This window comes from Ascaphus truei, chromosome 6 (assembly GCF_040206685.1).
Source record: "Ascaphus truei isolate aAscTru1 chromosome 6, aAscTru1.hap1, whole genome shotgun sequence".
Classification (NCBI taxonomy): Eukaryota; Metazoa; Chordata; class Amphibia; order Anura; family Ascaphidae; genus Ascaphus; species Ascaphus truei.
This window is the reverse complement of record NC_134488.1, coordinates 123,515,399-123,536,386: the sequence shown is the minus strand read 5'-3', so window position 1 is coordinate 123,536,386 and position 20,988 is coordinate 123,515,399. Positions and strand designations below refer to the sequence as shown.

General features: G+C 53.2%; 1 protein-coding gene across 3 annotated transcripts in view; it reads left to right on the top strand.

The window, feature by feature from the left end:
* The window catches only part of GRAMD1A (GRAM domain containing 1A), a 198,739-nt gene that overhangs the window by 46,363 nt on the left and 131,388 nt on the right, over positions 1-20,988 (top strand). Inside the window, exon 1 of one of the 3 annotated variants that reach the window (XM_075606180.1) lies at positions 1,844-2,543. The exons of the other annotated variants lie outside the window; for them this stretch is intronic. Within the exon in view, the coding sequence (XP_075462295.1) occupies positions 2,536-2,543 (8 nt within the window). The 5' untranslated portion in view covers positions 1,844-2,535. Of the gene's footprint in view, positions 1-1,843; positions 2,544-20,988 lie in introns of those variants that run through there. 3 annotated transcript variants of the gene reach the window in all.

Genomic DNA, 20,988 nt, shown 5'->3' with positions numbered 1-20,988 from the left:
AAACTAATTACGCTGCCATCATTAGCCACGCAAATATCCCAATGGCGAAGATGAACCATCATCCTACATTTACAGCTTACAAACAGTCTTATTACAAGCGGGTTAAGGTAGAAATCATAAAAAGCGTTTGGCAACTATGGAGACATTAACACAGTGCCGTCTTAACGCATGGGCACGCTGGGCAGTGCCCGGGGACCCCACGAGCATAGGGGCCCGATGCTAATCTATGCACAGACCATAATTTAACACACATTTTCCGATCACCCGCCTCAACATGCAAATCTCCTGCTAACTCGGTAGAAGGAGAAAAATGACGACTTGTAGCGGAGAGTTGGTGTGTCCGCATTCACCAGAGAAATTTTGCAGGGCCCAGTGCTTTGCCCGGGGGCCTATAATGCTGTTAAGACGGCCGTGCATTAACACAAATATTTTAAAAGAATTATACTTGTCTGATTTGCTTAACATGCACCACCTCACTCCTGTCCTAACAGGGGCCTAGAACTTTAAAGCTGCAGTTCCAGCAATATCCTACATGTGTGTTTTTTTTTTTTTTTAATAAATCAGTTCTGGACTATGAGAAAATACCTGTAGCATTTAAAATAAAATAAACAATTTTAAAGACGTTTTTAATGTATTCTAATGTAACAGGCATTTTTGTGCCTATAGCAACCATTTACAAAGTAACATCCCCTTCCCCTTCTGAAACAGCATCACCTTGTTGAAACTTGAACCAATTGAATCTAGTGCCTGACTAGTCACATGATCTTCCTCACAGAAGTTTGTCAGTGCAGCAGAAGAGGACCCAAGATGCATTTAGTGAACCCCCAGCCGAATTTCAGCAATCGTTCAGGAGCGGATCGATCAGCAACTTAGCTAATCACTTGTCAGTGTGCAGATTGTATTGATGCACATATTAAATGAAGAGAAAAAAAACCCGACAGCTTGAACTGCAGCTTTAAAAGAAAATATTGTTTTCCCTTTATACATTGCTTTTTTGAGCAGTGACATTTTTTCACACTAAAACTCACTTGTAAGTAGGGTTGCCAAGTGTCCAGTTTTGAACGGGACTGTCCTGTATTTGGACACTGTCCAGTAAACAATTAGTGGTAATACTGGACATGTATGTGTATACCGGTATTACCTCTCTGGACATAGTGACCTGACCGGCTTGGGGGGCCGCGGGATTTCCAAGAGCAGGGAGAGAGCAGGGCTGTTGCTAGGTGGCTGGGCAGCTTCCTCCATCCTAATTGGCTGCATTACCCAGCAGCAGCCAATCAGGAGGAGGTGTCAGGAGCCTGGGGGTGGGGCCAAGGAGAGGAGGAAATAGCATGGAGCAGAGAGTCTCTTGAGCGTGTCACACCTTTCACCATTGTGTCCAGAATTTTTGGAGAAGCCACCGGGCAACCCTACTTGTAAGTTAATGTAAATATATATATATATATATGGTACACATGTTATGCATGCTGGCAAAATGTAAAAAAAACTTTCAATTTTTAAATGCATCTAAAATGACATTACAATAAGCTGGTGGCCCTCCTACTTGGAAATGTTTTGTGATCGGGCCCCTGTGCAGAAGTGGATGCAGAGGCCTGTACAGTATGTATGATTCATCCTGCAGAGCGTTGCAAAATGAACACTCTGTATATGACATCCTGTGTCCGCTCACAGAGCGTTGCAGAATAGCCGCTTCCTTGCAGAAGAAGCAGACACACGCCTGTGTGATGCTTTTTTTCTCTCTCATTTCCCATCGCCTTCTGGAGAGGAAGAAAGGGGAGGGGAGCAGCAGGGAGAGGAGATGAGATGCAGGGGGGGGGGGGGGTGAGAGAGGGGGGGTGGTGTCAAATTTCTGAATCCTAGATGCTGGGGAAGAAAGAGTCAGAAAGCTATCGAAATCCACACGGGGGGATCGTGGGAGAGAGACACCCCCAGCCGAAGGCCGGTATACAAAGAGACGTACAGAGAGGGCGAGAACGGACAAACACAGAGAGAAAGATGGGAACACAAAGGCTTAGGCGCACACAGAGAGAGAGGCAGATGTAGAGAGACAGACACACAAAGAGACAGACAGAGGGGCAGACTGGGGGGAGCTGCTTCTGTGCATAGGAAGAGTGACAGCTAAGGGGAGGAGACAGGCAGACTCAGGCATGCGCTAACACACACATACACACAGAGGCGCAGACACACACAGTGACACACATACATGCAGACACACACAGGCACACGCATGCGAGATACACACACCGTCTTGTACATTTAACGGGGGGTCACTGACAAGCACAAAGGGACATACACACGCACACGCAGAGGGACGGCGTGACCAAGACAGCAGAACACGGCGCACAGAGAGGAACACACACACACACACCAAGAGGGGACTCGCACGGGAACAAGACAAGCGATACATTCACCACGGGACAGGCACATATACCCGCACAGGAGCACACACACATCTGCGAGGCCATGTTACCGGTGCCAGCTGATCTCACACAGCTGTTGGCTTGATCATTCTGCGAGGGACACGTGGACCCCCCCACCATGATCGAGTAAGTCTGATACCCCCCCCCCCTACTCTGTCCAGCTGATCCTAACCCACCCGCAAACAAAGGGACTTGTGGCGTGTGCAGGGCGATATATGCGGTACATGTGATGTTTCAGGCACAGCTACCCCGGTGTTGCTGGGTTTATTGGCGTGAGAGGAGGTAGTGGTGCTGATGGTGTTACCGGTGGCATACAGCTTGATGCTTTTGCATTTACTGGTTGTGGAAACTGTGGTGTTAGCACTACCGGGCTTACATCACGGGCAAGGACAAACGGGTCTTGTTGATGCCATGTTACCGGGGTTCTGGTGTTACTGGCGTTCTTGGTGTTACTGGGGTTCTTGGTGTTTCAGGGTTTCCTGGTGTTACTGGCGTTCTTGGTGTTACTGGGGTTCTTGGTGTTTCAGGGTTTCCTGGTGTTACTGAGGTTCCTGGTGTTTCAGGGGTTCCTGGTGTTTCAGGGGTTCCTGGTGTTCCTGGTGTTTCAGGGGTTCCTGGTGTTTCAGGGGTTCCTGGTGTTACCGGGGTTCCTGGTTTTGCTGAGGTTGCATCTCTTGGTTGCTGGGGTTAACTGTTTGGGACAGATGGACATACCGTAACTAGTAGAGATGTAGCAGACGTTATTGCTCCCGTCAATGCGATGCATTGCGTCAAAAAGCGCGCTAGATGTTTCGTGTGCTGCGAGAGTGACACACGCCCGTTACCATTTGTTTCAATTGAGGCGCTTTCAATTCTGGAGCAAAGACCTCTGTCCAAATGACAGAAAAGGAGAGACAGACTGACCCGAAGAATTACTGGCGGAGAGACAGCTGAAAGGAAGAGAGAGACGCTCACTAAGCAGCGTTAAATCAGGAAAAGAACGCTACAGTATGTTAAAGAAAACCAGAAATGGTATTATTTCCCCTCATCTTCACATTCACTAAGCTAATTGTATGCAGAAATAACACCCAGAATCCAGCTCATTAGCATATGGTGAAGCTCATTAGCATATGGTGAAGCTCATTAGCATATGGTGAACTGCAGTTATTGCTAAATAATAAGGTTATTCCTAAATAACGGGACTGATTTCTCAACAGGAGATTTCTCTGGATAGCATGTATGTGTGCTAATGTAACAGGGGTAATCCCAAGTACCAGGAGATATTTCTAGATAGCATGTACTGTATGTGTGCTAATGTAACGGGAGATATATCTGGATAGCATGTACTGTATGTTTCTAATGTAACGGGGGTAATCCCAAGTACCAGGAGATATTTCTAGATAGCATGTACTGTATGTGTCTAATGTAACGGGGGTAATCCCAAGTACCAGGAGATATATCTGGATAGCATGTACTGTATGTGTGCTAATGTAACGGGGGTAATCCCAAGTACCAGGAGATATTTCTGGATAGCATGTACTGTATGTGTCTAATGTAACGGGGGTAATCCCAAGTACCAGGAGATATTTCTGGATAGCATGTACTGTATGTGTCTAATGTAACGGGGGTAATCCCAAGTACCAGGAGATATTTCTGGATAGCATGTACTGTATGTGTGCTAATGTAACAGGGGTAATCCCAAGTACCAGGAGATATTTCTGGATAGCATGTACTGTATGTGTGCTAATGTAACAGGGGGTAATCCCAAGTACCAGAAGATATTTCTGGATATCATGTACTGTATGTGTGCTAATGTAACAGGAGGTAATCCCAAGTACCAGGAGATATTTCTGGATAGCATGTACTGTATGTGTGCTAATGTAACAGGGGGTAATCCCAAGTACCAGGAGATTTCTCTGGATAGCATGTACTGTATGTGTGCGAATGTAACAGGAGATATATCTGGATAGCATGTATGTGTGCTAATGTAATGGGTAATCCCAAGTACCAGGAGATATTTCTAGATAGCATGTACTGTATGTGTCTAATGTAACAGGGGTAATCCCAAGTACCAGGTGATTTCTCTGGATAGCATGTACAGTATGTGTGCGAATGTAACAGGAGATATATCTGGATAGCATGTATGTGTGCTAATGTAACAGGGGTAATCCCAAGTACCAGGAGATATTTCTGGATAGCATGTACTGTATGTGTGCTAATGTAACAGGGGTAATCCCAAGTACAAGGAGATATTTCTAGATAGCATGTACTGTATGTGTCTAATGTAACAGGGGTAATCCCAAGTACCAGGAGATATATCTGGATAGCATGTACTGTATGTGTGCTAATGTAACGGGGGTAATCCCAAGTACCAGGAGATATTTCTGGATAGCATGTACTGTATGTGTGCTAATGTAACAGGGGTAATCCCAAGTACCAGGAGATTTCTCTGGATAGCATGTACTGTATGTGTGCTAATGTAACAGGGGTAATCCCAAGTACCAGGAGATATATCTGGATAGCATGTACTGTATGTGTGCTAATGTAACAGGGGTAATCCCAAGTACCAGGAGATTTCTCTGGATAGCATGTACTGTATGTGTGCTAATGTAACGGGAGTTATTTCAGATAGCGGCTACTGAACGTGCTCTCATAGAAGTTGATCTGCAGAACAATGTCATGTTATCGGAGAGCTGTTTCCTACAGCCAGGTCCTATTTATTTGTTGACATTGTATACAGAGAGGAGCTACGATTATGGAGCACTAGTATTTTCTGGACCTGTCTGGTGCGGTGTAAATGTATCCGACGTTGCCGCGTTGTGTCTTTTTCTGACTTTGTGATAATTGCTCGTAGTGAAGGATTTTGACCGTTTTGTGAATCCCGGCGTGTTTGTACAACTTGCACATACATTTGCCGGAGCCGCGCAGATTTGTGGATAGTGCCAGCGTTAACCAGAACGCTGCTTAGCGAATCGGGGCCTACGAATGCCACGCGCACACAGAAAGAGAGAAGCAAAAACAGCTCGAGATAGGAAGCCGGAGTGACTTACGCGGAGACACAGAAGAGACGCAAATACAATGAAAAAGACTGTCTAAGACTGGTAAGGATATCCCTGCTTCAGCACAGGTGGCTCAATCACTGGCTCTGTCGAAGACTGCACCACCTGGGCTGAAGCAGGGATATCCTGAAAACCTGACCTGTTGGTGGCCCTTGAGGACTGGAGTTGGCCTCCCCTGGTCCAAGAGAAAGGGAAACAGCTGAAGGGCTGCAGCAGTCATTTTTTGGTTCATTTACGCGTGAGTTTGGGGTTAGCAAGAAAGGACACGTTTTATCATCAAACAGGTTCTTTTCCTTATCATGACGCACTGGGTCTGTGTGTGCTTGTCTGGTGCCTACATGTGTCACTGTATGAATCTGCGCCTATCACTTTCCGTACGAGCGCTGCATCTTGTGGTGTAACTGTCTCTGCATACAGTATGTGTGTACTGTATACAGGCATACCCCGCATTAACGTACGCAATGGGATCGGATCATGTATGTAAAGCGAAAATGTACTTAAAGTGAAGCACTACCTTTTTCCCACTTATCGATGCATGTACTGTACTGCAATCGTCATATACGTGCATAACTGATGTAAATAACGCATGTGTAACAGGTTCTATAGTCTCCCCGCTTGCGCACAGCTTCGGTACAGGTAGGGAGACGGTATTGCTGTTCAGGACGTGCTGACAGTCGCATGTGCGAGCTGCCGTTTGCCTATTGGGCGATATGTCCTTACTCGCGAGTGTACTTAAAGTGAGTGTCCTTAAACCGGGGTATGCCCTTTCTGTGTATGGAACAGTGCGTATGTGTGTCCATACTTATGTACAGAACTGTACACATATACGTATTGTGTGTTTAACATGTACTTTAAATGTGTCTGTATATGTGTGATGTATGTGCGGGTACAGAGTAACTATTTTATATGCAGGCATAGAAGTGTATATCTCTGAGCATAGAAATATTCCAGGGGGGCTTTACAAGTTGCACACATACCTTTTTTTAACATGGGTGGGATGAGGGGGGCGGGGGAGAATGGGGTGAACCCTGTTAATTTCAGCTCCGGGGACATGGGTTGCCGAGATGCTTGCCGGGGAAGGTGCCGCCGGTACTTACCGCGTGTTTAAATCTCCAGCATGCAGCCGTTGCAGTCTTCTATGGACCCGCCGGACGTGGGAAATTTAAACCTCCATTTTGTATCCCCTGGAGTGGAAAGAACCCCCCACAGTACTTTCCCTAGTGCATATCCCCAGAGCTGAAATAAACACGCTTCCCACACGTGTGAAAGATAGGCCGGGAGGGGGTGAAACACACATTTCTGTAGGGGAACGGCTTCTTTAATGCAAGTTTTTATTTTGTGTGAATGTGTATATGCCTTTTTTCTCTTGTATCTCCAAATGTATCTGTGTATGGCACTCATGGCTATATATATATATATATATATATATATATATATATCTACTGCACTTATTCCCTCACCTGTTCTCTGCAAATCTTCCAACATACCACTTAGATTGTAAGCTCCTCGGGGCAGGGAGTCCCTTTCCTATTGTGTGACTTTGCTGCGCTTATTGGATTATAATTCCCTGTGCTGTGCTGTCTCTGTAACGCGCTGAGTACACACAGAACAGAAGGCCCGGCACTCAGGCTGACTTTCGGCTGTTGCATTGCAGTGTGACTAACGCTCCGGTCCCTGCCGGGACCTTCCTCGAGATAAAGAGGACTGGCCTGGGACAGAGACGTGGTGAGTCTTCACTAAAACACCCGGCCAAACAGTCTGAGTGCTGGGCCTTATGTTCTGCTGCTCCCCCCCCTTGCCGTATCTCCGGCGTTTTCTAACGTCACGACGCCATGTGCCGTCACGTTGCCAGGGCATGTAACCCCGTGCCGTCACGTTGCCATGGCGACATGTCGCCAAAAACAAGGTAAGTGACATACAGAGGCCTTAATTTAAATGCTTTGGGGAAGAGCTTGGGGCCTCTGTAGGCGCCGTGCCCCCCGCTCCCCCAGTTTGCGCCCCCCTGCTTTACTGTATGCTATCCAACTGGGACACCACAGTTTCAGTCCTAGTAGAGTGCCTTGCTTCAGGGGTGCGCAAACTGGGGGGCGCATGATTTGCTAGGGGGGGGCGCGGCAGTTACAGAGGCCCCGCGCTCTTCCCCAAGACATTTAAATTAAATGCCGGGGGAGGCGTGAGGCCTCTGTAATGTCCCTTACCTGCTGCCAGCCGGGTCTTCGGCGACGCGCATCAAATGACGCTGCGGGGTCATGTGACGTCACATGACCCACAATGTCAATTGACATCGGGTTCTAACCAAGGGAGGGGGTACAAACGCTGGAGCTCCCAGGCAGGGGGGCACACGCCAAAAATATTGCGCACCCCTGACTTACTTCACCTATTAAAGTGTGTGTGTGTGTGTGTGTGTGTGCGCGTGTATATGTTGTGTAGAAAAGTGTTTGAATATTTGCATGTCGCACAGTATGTACGAATTTGACGTAGTGCTCTCTGTGACATATAGATTGCAAGCTCTTCGGGGCAGGGACTCCCTTTCCTATTGTTTTGTGTCTGAAGCGCTTATTCCCATTATACTGTATGTTATAATATGATGCCACGTGCATTGTAAAGCGCCATGTAAATAAAGATATACATACATACGAATCCCCCCGTGTGTTTTGATATGTGTGTACTATGTGCATAGCGCCAGGGTTGCCAGGTGTCCGGTACTGGACTGGACTGTCCTGTATTTGGATACTTTGTCCAGTAAAAAAATGAGAGGTACTGTAATACTGGACATGTATGTGTCCGGTATTTTCCTGCCTGGACATAGTGACCTGACGCACCTTTCACCATTGAGTCCAATATTTTTGGAGAAGCCGCCTGGCAACCCTACATAGTGCACATGTATATTTGAGAGCATTGTTTTTCTCTAGCATTAAGGATTCGTCCCGCACGTCTCTCACGCCCGTCTCTCCCGCAAAGGTTGCAACTTTTCAGTTCCCCTGTAGAAATGGTTATGGAATAATCCGCGGCAGATCTCTCATGGATAAGGTTAATGGGCTCTGTGGCAAGCAGGAAGGGTAACGATACTGTGCATGCCTCACAGGGAGGGGGCGAGGGAGTAATGATCTGCAGAGCTTTCATAGTTGAGAGCACAGCACGGCAGGTCTCGGTTTAATAAGTAAAGCTCGGCTGTTTTTTTGTTTTTAAATAAGCAAGGACAAGTTGAAGTTATTCACAGGTTTGATGCTCTGTTGCGCTTAACGGATTATCAGGATGAGTACGGAAATGAAAGGGGCAGCCAGCACAAAGGGGCGAAGTCTTCCAATTTCCACATAAAAGGCTAATATTTAAGCCCTTTCTCCTGACTCTCCCTGTAACAAGGCACCTAGAACCTGGGGTTTTTGCCAGATAAAAGCTGCAGACCTAGCAATATCCTACGTGTGGTTTAAACAAACAACAAACCAGTTCTGTACTAAGAGAAAATACATGTAGCATTTAAAAAAAAAAATCATAAATAACAACTCTGAATGACATTTTTTATGTATTATAATGTAACGAGCATTTTTTGTTTCTGTAGCAACCATTTACAAAGTCACATCCCTTTCCCCTTCTGAAACAGGCTCCGGCACACCCCTTTTTGAGCCCTGCCCTCTCTCTAGCAGTGCACCACATGTATCCAGTGACTGCCTGGTCACATGATCTTCCCCACAGAATTTTGCATCTTTGGTCCTCTTCTGCTGCACTGACAGCCATTTAGTGAACCCCCGAGCCGAATCTTCGCCGATCAATCACAGGAGAACGGATCGATCGGCAACTTAGCTACAGTAATTACTGATCATTGTGTGGATTGTATTGATGCACATATTAAGGCCAAAAATAAAACCGGTAGCTTGGACTTCTGCTTCAAAGCTTTGACACCAGTGACCTACAAATATAGAACTCCTCCATTGGCCCTGTGGGTCCTGGACCAATAAATTATATGGATGGTATAGTTTTGACTTCAAAGTGTAAGACTCTGTTGAAGTATAAAGGGCAATTGATCCTGGATCCTCCTTTCAATTAATGAGACGGACTACAAACACGTAACTACTGTAGAGTGAAGTGTCCCGAGTGTCTTATTGTCGTTGCAGTGACAGGGTAATAATATATGTGGTCTACTTTGTTCCCTTTCATTACCCTTTGAGTCATGGCATATTTGGCAATAGGCGCAGGCCCCAAAAAGCCATACTCCGAGCAGCCAAATAACAAAGGGTAGAGAAACAAGTAAGCATATCCTGGGCAACTGAAAAGGGTCCATCCCAGTATTTACTGCGGTCAGAGATAAAGGACATTGTACGTGGGTTCCAGGGGACCCAAGCTGCGTTTTGCTCAATTACTAAGGGAGGAGCGGGTTAAGCAGAACACCAGCGGGTCACATCTCTCTTTTTCTCTGGGCTAGAACAAGAGTTCTTCTTGTGAAGAAGCCAGGAGCGGCGCTGCTTACTCAGCCGTACATCCTTAGCGGCGCTGCTGCGGCCCAATGTCACTGCAGCCACCTTTATAAACCTACTCCCTGCTCAGTATCCAACAGCAGACCCCTGAGAGCACAGCGCCGCAGGGCGCTCGCTGCCGAGGTTCAGACTTTGTCTTGCTGTCAACAGCAGGTGCTAAGAAAACATCCTATTTGCTGTCAGGAGAAGGGATGAAACCTGCTACAGGTCCTGCGCAGAACAGCCAAACTGCAGCATCTCTTTGCCACCAGGGATCAAAGTGCCTCTGCCCTGCTGCCCTGCTGCTCTGCTGCTCTGCTGTCCTGCTGCTCTGCTACCCTGCTGCCCTGCTGCCCTGCTGCCCTGCTGCTCTGCTGTCCTGCTGTCCTGCTGCTCTGCTGCCCTGCTGCTCTGCTGCCCTGCTGCTTTGCTGCCCTGCTGCTCTGCTGTCCTGCTGCTCTGCTACCCTGCTGCCCTGCTGCTTTGCTGCCCTGCTGCTCTGCTGTCCTGCTGTCCTGCTGCTCTGCTGCCCTGCTGCTTTGCTGCCCTGCTGCTCTGCTGCCCTGCTGTCCTGCTGCTCTGCTGCCCTGCTGCCCTGCTGCCCTGCTGCTCTGCTGCCCTGCTGCCCTGCTGCTCTGCTGCCCTGCTGCCCTGCTGCCCTGCTGCCCTGCTGCTCTGCTGCCCTGCTGCCCTGCTGCCCTGCTGCCCTGCTGCTCTGCTGCCCTGCTGCTCTGCTGTCCTGCTGCTCTGCTGCCCTGCTGCCTTGCTGCCCTGCTGCCCTGCTGCCGACGTACTCGTCCTCAGATATATATATTGGGCGAGTTGGTACCGATGCAGCGGTGCGGGACAGGCCGCAGAGAATGGTCACAAATGGAACCTTTTTACCTTATTCCTACCTAGATCCCTTTCTTACCCCTACATCCCATGTCCAGGCAAAGAAAGAAAAAACCTGCTTTCAAATAATGACGTTATTTTTGTCGCCTCCCGCTTTTATTGCGCGTTTAGTGGCGTTTTCCGATTCAACACACGTGTATCACAATAAATAGCGTTGGGGTGATACATTTCTTAATATTGTTATCCTGGGAAATGTTTTGTTATTGGCCAACCCTAACTTAGAGGGGTTTACCGCAGGGGGCGCAACTCCAGTCCTCAAGCCCCCCCACCCCCCCCCCCCCCCCAACAGGTCAGGTTTTAAGGATATCCCTGCTTCAGCACAGGTGGCTCAATCAGTGGCTCAGTCTTTGATTGAGCCACCTGTGCTGAAGCAGGGATATCCTTAAAACCTGACCTGTTGGGGGGTCTTGAGGACTGGAGTTGAGCATCACTGGTTTACATTAATGAGCAAATCGTTTCATTCACATCATTGAAGTGTGCGGGGGGGACGGTGCGGAGTGGTTTGCATTGTAACATTGAGGTGTGCGGGGGGGACGGTGCGGAGCGGTTTGCATTGTAACATTGAGGTGTGCGGGGGGACGTGCGGAGCGGTTTGCATTGTAACATTTAGGTGTGCGGGGGGACGGTGCGGAGCGGTTTGCATTGTAACATTGAGGTGTGCGGGGGGACGGTGCGGAGCGGTTTGCATTGTAACATTGAGGTGTGCGGGGGGACGTGCGGAGCGGTTTGCATTGTAACATTGAGGTGTGCGGGGGGACGGTGCGGAGCGGTTTGCATTGTAACATTGAGGTGTGCGGGGGGACGTGCGGAGCGGTTTGCATTGTAACATTGAGGTGTGCGGGGGGACGTGCGGAGCGGTTTGCATTGTAACATTGAGGTGTGCGGGGGGGACGGTGCGGAGCGGTTTGCATTGTAACATTGAGGTGTACGGGGGGACGGTGCGGAGCGGTTTGCATTGTAACATTGAAGTGTGCGGGGGGGACGGTGCGGAGCGGTTTGCATTGTAACATTGAGGTGTGCGGGGGGGACGGTGCAGAGCGGTTTGCATTGTAACATTGAGGTGTACGGGGGGACGGTGCGGAGCGGTTTGCATTGTAACATTGAGGTGTGCGGGGGGGACGGTGCGGAGCGGTTTGCATTGTAACATTGAGGTGTGCGGGGGGGATGGTGCGGAGCGGTTCGCATTGTAACATTGAGGTGTGCGGGGGGACGTGCGGAGCGGTTTGCATTGTAACATTGAGGTGTACGGGGGGACGGTGCGGAGCGGTTTGCATTGTAACATTGAGGTGTGCGGGGGGGACGGTGCAGAGCGGTTTGCATTGTAACATTGAGGTGTACGGGGGGGACGTGCGGAGCGGTTTGCATTGTAACATTGAGGTGTGCGGGGGGACGGTGCGGAGCGGTTTGCATTGTAACATTGAGGTGTGCGGGGGACATGCGGAGCGGTTTGCATTGTAACATTGAGGTGTGCGGGGGGGACGGTGCGGAGCGGTTTGCATTGTAACATTGAGGTGTGCGGGGGGACGGTGCGGAGCGGTTTGCATTGTAACATTGAGGTGTACGGGGGGGACGTGCGGAGCGGTTTGCATTGTAACATTGAGGTGTGCGGGGGGGACGATGCGGAGCGGTTTGCATTGTAACATTGAGGTGTGCGGGGGGGACGGTGCGGAGCGGTTTGCATTGTAACATTGAGGTGTACGGGGGGACGGTGCGGAGCGGTTTGCATTGTAACATTGAGGTGTGCGGGGGGGACGGTGCGGAGCGGTTTGCATTGTAACATTGAGGTGTACGGGGGGACGGTGCGGAGCGGTTTGCATTGTAACATTGAGGTGTGCGGGGGGGACGGTGCGGAGCGGTTTGCATTGTAACATTGAGGTGTGCGGGGGGGACGTGCGGAGCGGTTTGCATTGTAACATTGAGGTGTGCGGGGGGGACGTGCGGAGCGGTTTGCATTGTAACATTGAGGTGTGCGGGGGGATGGTGCGGAGCGGTTTGCATTGTAACATTGAGGTGTGCGGGGGGGACGGTGCGGAGCGGTTTGCATTGTAACATTGAGGTGTGCGGGGGGACGGTGCGGAGCGGTTTGCATTGTAACATTGAGGTGTACGGGGGGACGGTGCGGAGCGGTTTGCATTGTAACATTGAGGTGTACGGGGGGGACGGTGCGGAGCGGTTTGCATTGTAACACTGAGGTGTACGGGGGGGGGACGTGCGGAGCGGTTTGCATTGTAACATTGAGGTGTGCGGGGGGGGACGGTGCGGAGCGGTTTGCATTGTAACATTGAGGTGTGCGGGGGGGGACGTGCGGAGCGGTTTGCATTGTAACATTGAGGTGTGCGGGGGGACGTGCGGAGCGGTTTGCATTGTAACATTGAGGTGTGCGGGGGGACGTGCGGAGCGGTTTGCATTGTAACATTGAGGTGTGCGGGGGGGGACGTGCGGAGCGGTTTGCATTGTAACATTGAGGTGTGCGGGGGGACGGTGCGGAGCGGTTTGCATTGTAACATTGAGGTGTGCGGGGGGGACGTGCGGAGCGGTTTGCATTGTAACATTGAGGTGTGCGGGGGGACGTGCGGAGCGGTTTGCATTGTAACATTGAGGTGTGCGGGGGGACGTGCGGAGCGGTTTGCATTGTAACATTGAGGTGTGCGGGGGGGACGTGCGGAGCGGTTTGCATTGTAACATTGAGGTGTGCGGGGGGACGTGCGGAGCGGTTTGCATTGTAACATTGAGGTGTGCGGGGGGACGTGCGGAGCGGTTTGCATTGTAACATTGAGGTGTGCGGGGGGGACGGTGCGGAGCGGTTTGCATTGTAACATTGAGGTGTGCGGGGGGACGTGCGGAGCGGTTTGCATTGTAACATTGAGGTGTGCGGGGGGACGGTGCGGAGCGGTTTGCATTGTAACATTTAGGTGTGCGGGGGGACGGTGCGGAGCGGTTTGCATTGTAACATTGAGGTGTGCGGGGGGGACGTGCGGAGCGGTTTGCATTGTAACATTGAGGTGTGCGGGGGGGACGGTGCGGAGCGGTTTGCATTGTAACATTGAGGTGTGCGGGGGGACGTGCGGAGCGGTTTGCATTGTAACATTGAGGTGTGCGGGGGGACGGTGCGGAGCGGTTTGCATTGTAACATTTAGGTGTGCGGGGGGACGGTGCGGAGCGGTTTGCATTGTAACATTGAGGTGTGCGGGGGGACGTGCGGAGCGGTTTGCATTGTAACATTGAGGTGTGCGGGGGGGACGGTGCGGAGCGGTTTGCAGTGTAACATTGAGGTGTGCGGGGGGGACGGTGCGGAGCGGTTTGCATTGTAACATTGAGGTGTGCGGGGGGGGACGGTGCGGAGCGGTTTGCATTGTAACATTGAGGTGTGCGGGGGGACGTGCGGAGCGGTTTGCATTGTAACATTGAGGTGTGCGGGGGGGGACGGTGCGGAGCGGTTTGCATTGTAACATTGAGGTGTGCGGGGGGGACGTGCGGAGCGGTTTGCATTGTAACATTGAGGTGTGCGGGGGGGGACGGTGCGGAGCGGTTTGCATTGTAACATTGAGGTGTGCGGGGGGGACGTGCGGAGCGGTTTGCATTGTAACATTGAGGTGTGCGGGGGGGACGTGCGGAGCGGTTTGCATTGTAACATTGAGGTGTGCGGGGGGGACGTGCGGAGCGGTTTGCATTGTAACATTGAGGTGTGCGGGGGGGACGTGCGGAGCGGTTTGCATTGTAACATTGAGGTGTGCGGGGGGGACGGTGCGGAGCGGTTTGCATTGTAACATTGAGGTGTGCGGGGGGGACGGTGCGGAGCGGTTTGCATTGTAACATTGAGGTGTGCGGGGGGGACGTGCGGAGCCGTTTGCATTGTAACATTGAGGTGTGCGGGGGGACGTGCGGAGCGGTTTGCATTGTAACATTGAGGTGTGCGGGGGGGACGTGCGGAGCGGTTTGCATTGTAACATTGAGGTGTACGGGGGGGGGACGTGCGGAGCGGTTTGCATTGTAACATTGAGGTGTGCGGGGGGGACGGTGCGGAGCGGTTTGCATTGTAACATTGAGGTGTGCGGGGGGGACGTGCGGAGCGGTTTGCATTGTAACATTGAGGTGTACGGGGGGGACGTGCGGAGTGGTTTGCATTGTAACATTGAGGTGTGCGGGGGGGGACGGTGCGGAGCGGTTTGCATTGTAACATTGAGGTGTACGGGGGGACGTGCGGAGCGGTTTGCATTGTAACATTGAGGTGTGCGGGGGGGACGGTGCGGAGCGGTTTGCATTGTAACATTGAGGTGTACGGGGGGACGTGCGGAGCGGTTTGCATTGTAACATTGAGGTGTGCGGGGGGGACGGTGCGGAGCGGTTTGCATTGTAACATTGAGGTGTACGGGGGGACGGTGCGGAGCGGTTTGCATTGTAACATTGAGGTGTGCGGGGGGGGACGTGCGGAGCGGTTTGCATTGTAACATTGAGGTGTGCGGGGGACGGTGCGGAGCGGTTTGCATTGTAACATTGAGGTGTGCGGGGGGGACGTGCGGAGCGGTTTGCATTGTAACATTGAGGTGTGCGGGGGGGACGGTGCGGAGCGGTTTGCATTGTAACATTGAGGTGTACGGGGGGGGGACGTGCGGAGCGGTTTGCATTGTAACATTGAGGTGTGCGGGGGGACGTGCGGAGCGGTTTGCATTGTAACATTGAGGTGTGCGGGGGGGACGGTGCGGAGCGGTTTGCATTGTAACATTGAGGTGTATGGGGGGGGACGTGCGGAGCGGTTTGCATTGTAACATTGAGGTGTGCGGGGGGGACGTGCGGAGCGGTTTGCATTGTAACATTGAGGTGTGCGGGGGGACGTGCGGAGCGGTTTGCATTGTAACATTGAGGTGTGCGGGGGGACGTGCGGAGCGGTTTGCATTGTAACATTTAGGTGTGCGGGGGGGACGGTGCGGAGCGGTTTGCATTGTAACATTGAGGTGTACGGGGGGACGTGCGGAGCGGTTTGCATTGTAACATTGAGGTGTGCGGGGGGGACAGTGCGGAGCGGTTTGCATTGTAACATTGAGGTGTACGGGGGGGACGGTGCGGAGCGGTTTGCATTGTAACATTGAGGTGTACGGGGGGACGGTGCGGAGCGGTTTGCATTGTAACATTGAGGTGTGCGGGGGGACGTGCGGAGCGGTTTGCATTGTAACATTGAGGTGTGCGGGGGGGACGGTGCGGAGCGGTTTGCATTGTAACATTGAGGTGTACGGGGGGACGGTGCGGAGCGGTTTGCATTGTAACATTGAGGTGTGCGGGGGGGACGGTGCGGAGCGGTTTGCATTGTAACATTGAGGTGTGCGGGGGGGACGGTGCGGAGCGGTTTGCATTGTAACATTGAGGTGTGCGGGGGGGACGTGCGGAGCGGTTTGCATTGTAACATTGAGGTGTGCGGGGGGGACGGTGCGGAGCGGTTTGCATTGTAACATTGAGGTGTGCGGGGGGGACGGTGCGGAGCGGTTTGCATTGTAACATTGAGGTGTGCGGGGGGGACGTGCGGAGCGGTTTGCATTGTAACATTGAGGTGTGCGGGGGGGACGTGCGGAGCGGTTTGCATTGTAACATTGAGGTGTGCGGGGGGGACGTGCGGAGCGGTTTGCATTGTAACATTGAGGTGTGCGGGGGGGGACGTGCGGAGCGGTTTGCATTGTAACATTTAGGTGTGCGGGGGGGACGTGCGGAGCGGTTTGCATTGTAACATTGAGGTGTGCGGGGGGGACGTGCGGAGCGGTTTGCATTGTAACATTGAGGTGTGCGGGGGGGGACGTGCGGAGCGGTTTGCATTGTAACATTGAGGTGTGCGGGGGGACGGTGCGGAGCGGTTTGCATTGTAACATTGAGGTGTGCGGGGGGGACGTGCGGAGCGGTTTGCATTGTAACATTGAGGTGTACGGGGGGACGGTGCGGAGCGGTTTGCATTGTAACATTGAGGTGTACGGGGGGACGGTGCGGAGCGGTTTGCATTGTAACATTGAGGTGTGCGGGGGGGACAGTGCGGAGCGGTTTGCAGTGTAACATTGAGGTGTGCGGGGGGGACGGTGCGGAGCGGTTTGCATTGTAACATTGAGGTGTGCGGGGGGGGACGGTGCGGAGCGGTTTGCATTGTAACATTGAGGTGTGCGGGGGGACGTGCGGAGCGGTTTGCATTGTAACATTGAGGTGTGCGGGGGGGACGGTGCGGAGCGGTTTGCATTGTAACATTGAGGTGTGCGGGGGGGACGGTGCGGAGCGGTTTGCATTGTAACATTGAGGTGTGCGGGGGGGACGTGCGGAGCGGTTTGCATTGTAACATTGAGGTGTGCGGGGGGACGTGCGGAGCGGTTTGCATTGTAACATTGAGGTGTGCGGGGGGGACGGTGCGGAGCGGTTTGCATTGTAACATTGAGGTGTGCGGGGGGACGTGCGGAGCGGTTTGCATTGTAACATTGAGGTGTGCGGGGGGGACGGTGCGGAGCGGTTTGCATTGTAACATTGAGGTGTGCGGGGGGGACGGGGCAGAGCGGTTTGCATTGTAACATTGAGGTGTACGGGGGGGACGTGCGGAGCGGTTTGCATTGTAACATTGAGGTGTACGGGGGGGACGTGCGGAGCGGTTTGCATTGTAACTTTGAGGTGTATGGGGGGGGACGGTGCGGAGCGGTTTGCATTGTAACATTTAGGTGTGCGGGGGGACGATGCGGAGCGGTTTGCATTGTAACATTTAGGTGTGCGGGGGGGACGTGCGGAGCGGTTTGCATTGTAACATTGAGGTGTGCGGGGGGGGACGGTGCGGAGCGGTTTGCATTGTAACATTGAGGTGTGCGGGGGGGACGGTGCGGAGCGGTTTGCATTGTAACATTGAGGTGTGCGGGGGGGACGGTGCGGAGCGGTTTGCATTGTAACATTGAGGTGTGCGGGGGGGACGGTGCGGAGCGGTTTGCATTGTAACATTGAGGTGTGCGGGGGGGACGTGCGGAGCGGTTTGCATTGTAACATTTAGGTGTGCGGGGGGACGTGCGGAGCGGTTTGCATTGTAACATTTAGGTGTGCGGGGGGACGGTGCGGAGCGGTTTGCATTGTAACATTGAGGTGTGCGGGGGGGACGGTGCGGAGCGGTTTGCATTGTAACATTGAGGTGTGCGGGGGGGACGGTGCGGAGCGGTTTGCATTGTAACATTGAGGTGTGCGGGGGGGACGGTGCGGAGCGGTTTGCATTGTAACATTGAGGTGTGCGGGGGGGACGTGCGGAGCGGTTTGCATTGTAACATTGAGGTGTGCGGGGGGGACGGTGCGGAGCGGTTTGCATTGTAACATTGAGGTGTGCGGGGGGGACGGTGCAGAGCGGTTTGCATTGTAACATTGAGGTGTACGGGGGGACGGTGCGGAGCTGTTTGCATTGTAACATTGAGGTGTGCGGGGGGACGTGCGGAGCGGTTTGCATTGTAACATTTAGGTGTGCGGGGGGGACGGTGCGGAGCGGTTTGCATTGTAACATTGAGGTGTGCGGGGGGGACGGTGCGGAGCGGTTTGCATTGTAACATTGAGGTGTGCGGGGGGGACGGTGCGGAGCGGTTTGCATTGTAACATTGAGGTGTGCGGGGGGGACGGTGCGGAGCGGTTTGCATTGTAACATTGAGGTGTGCGGGGGGGACGTGCGGAGCGGTTTGCATTGTAACATTGAGGTGTGCGGGGGGGACGGTGCGGAGCGGTTTGCATTGTAACATTGAGGTGTGCGGGGGGACGGTGCGGAGCGGTTTGCATTGTAACATTGAGGTGTGCGGGGGGGACGGTGCGGAGCGGTTTGCATTGTAACATTGAGGTGTGCGGGGGGGGACGGTGCGGAGCGGTTTGCATTGTAACATTGAGGTGTGCGGGGGGGACGTGCGGAGCTGTTTGCATTGTAACATTGAGGTGTACGGGGGGGACGGTGCAGAGCGGTTTGCATTGTAACATTGAGGTGTGCGGGGGGGGACGGTGCGGAGCGGTTTGCATTGTAACATTGAGGTGTACGGGGGGACGTGCGGAGCGGTTTGCATTGTAACATTGAGGTGTGCGGGGGGGACGGTGCGGAGCGGTTTGCATTGTAACATTGAGGTGTGCGGGGGGGACGGTGCGGAGCGGTTTGCATTGTAACATTGAGGTGTGCGGGGGGGACGGTGCGGAGCGGTTTGCATTGTAACATTGAGGTGTACGGGGGGGACGTGCGGAGCGGTTTGCATTGTAACATTGAGGTGTGCGGGGGGGACGGTGCGGAGCGGTTTGCATTGTAACATTGAGGTGTGCGGGGGGGACGGTGCGGAGCGGTTTGCATTGTAACATTGAGGTGTGCGGGGGGACGTGCGGAGCGGTTTGCATTGTAACATTGAGGTGTACGGGGGGACGGTGCGGAGCGGTTTGCATTGTAACATTGAGGTGTGCGGGGGGGGGACGTGCGGAGCGGTTTGCATTGTAACATTGAGGTGTGCGGGGGGGACGTGCGGAGCGGTTTGCATTGTAACATTGAGGTGTACGAGGGGACGGTGCGGAGCGGTTTGCATTGTAACATTGAGGTGTACGGGGGGACGGTGCGGAGCGGTTTGCATTGTAACATTGAGGTGTACGGGGGGACGGTGCGGAGCGGTTTGCATTGTAACATTGAGGTGTACGGGGGGACGGTGCGGAGCGGTTTGCATTGTAACATTGAGGTGTACGGGGGGGGACGTGCGGAGCGGTTTGCATTGTAACATTGAGGTGTGCGGGGGGGACGGTGCGGAGCGGTTTGCATTGTAACATTGAGGTGTGCGGGGGGGACGTGCGGAGCGGTTTGCATTGTAACATTGAGGTGTGCGGGGGGACGTGCGGAGCGGTTTGCATTGTAACATTGAGGTGTGCGGGGGGGGACGTGCGGAGCGGTTTGCATTGTAACATTGAGGTGTGCGGGGGGACGGTGCGGAGCGGTTTGCATTGTAACATTGAGGTGTGCGGGGGGGACGTGCGGAGCGGTTTGCATTGTAACATTGAGGTGTGCGGGGGGACGGTGCGGAGCGGTTTGCATTGTAACATTGAGGTGTGCGGGGGGACGGTGCGGAGCGGTTTGCATTGTAACATTGAGGTGTACGGGGGGACGGTGCGGAGCGGTTTGCATTGTAACATTGAGGTGTGCGGGGGGATGGTGCGGAGCGGTTTGCATTGTAACATTGAGGTGTGCGGGGGGGACGGTGCGGAGCGGTTTGCATTGTAACATTGAGGTGTACGGGGGGGACAGTGCGGAGCGGTTTGCAGTGTAACATTGAGGTGTGCGGGGGGGACGGTGCGGAGCGGTTTGCATTGTAACATTGAGGTGTGCGGGGGGGGACGGTGCGGAGCGGTTTGCATTGTAACATTGAGGTGTGCGGGGGGACGTGCGGAGCGGTTTGCATTGTAACATTGAGGTGTGCGGGGGGGACGGTGCGGAGCGGTTTGCATTGTAACATTGAGGTGTGCGGGGGGGACGGTGCGGAGCGGTTTGCATTGTAACATTGAGGTGTGCGGGGGGGACGTGCGGAGCGGTTTGCATTGTAACATTGAGGTGTGCGGGGGGACGTGCGGAGCGGTTTGCATTGTAACATTGAGGTGTGCGGGGGGGACGGTGCGGAGCGGTTTGCATTGTAACATTGAGGTGTGCGGGGGGACGTGCGGAGCGGTTTGCATTGTAACATTGAGGTGTGCGGGGGGGACGGTGCGGAGCGGTTTGCATTGTAACATTGAGGTGTGCGGGGGGGACGGTGCGGAGCGGTTTGCATTGTAACATTGAGGTGTGCGGGGGGGACGGGGCAGAGCGGTTTGCATTGTAACATTGAGGTGTATGGGGGGGACGTGCGGAGCGGTTTGCATTGTAACTTTGAGGTGTATGGGGGGGGACGGTGCGGAGCGGTTTGCATTGTAACATTTAGGTGTGCGGGGGGACGATGCGGAGCGGTTTGCATTGTAACATTTAGGTGTGCGGGGGGGACGTGCGGAGCGGTTTGCATTGTAACATTGAGGTGTGCGGGGGGGACGGTGCGGAGCGGTTTGCATTGTAACATTGAGGTGTGCGGGGGGACGTGCGGAGCGGTTTGCATTGTAACATTGAGGTGTGCGGGGGGACGTGCGGAGCGGTTTGCATTGTAACATTGAGGTGTGCGGGGGGGACGGTGCGGAGCGGTTTGCATTGTAACATTGAGGTGTGCGGGG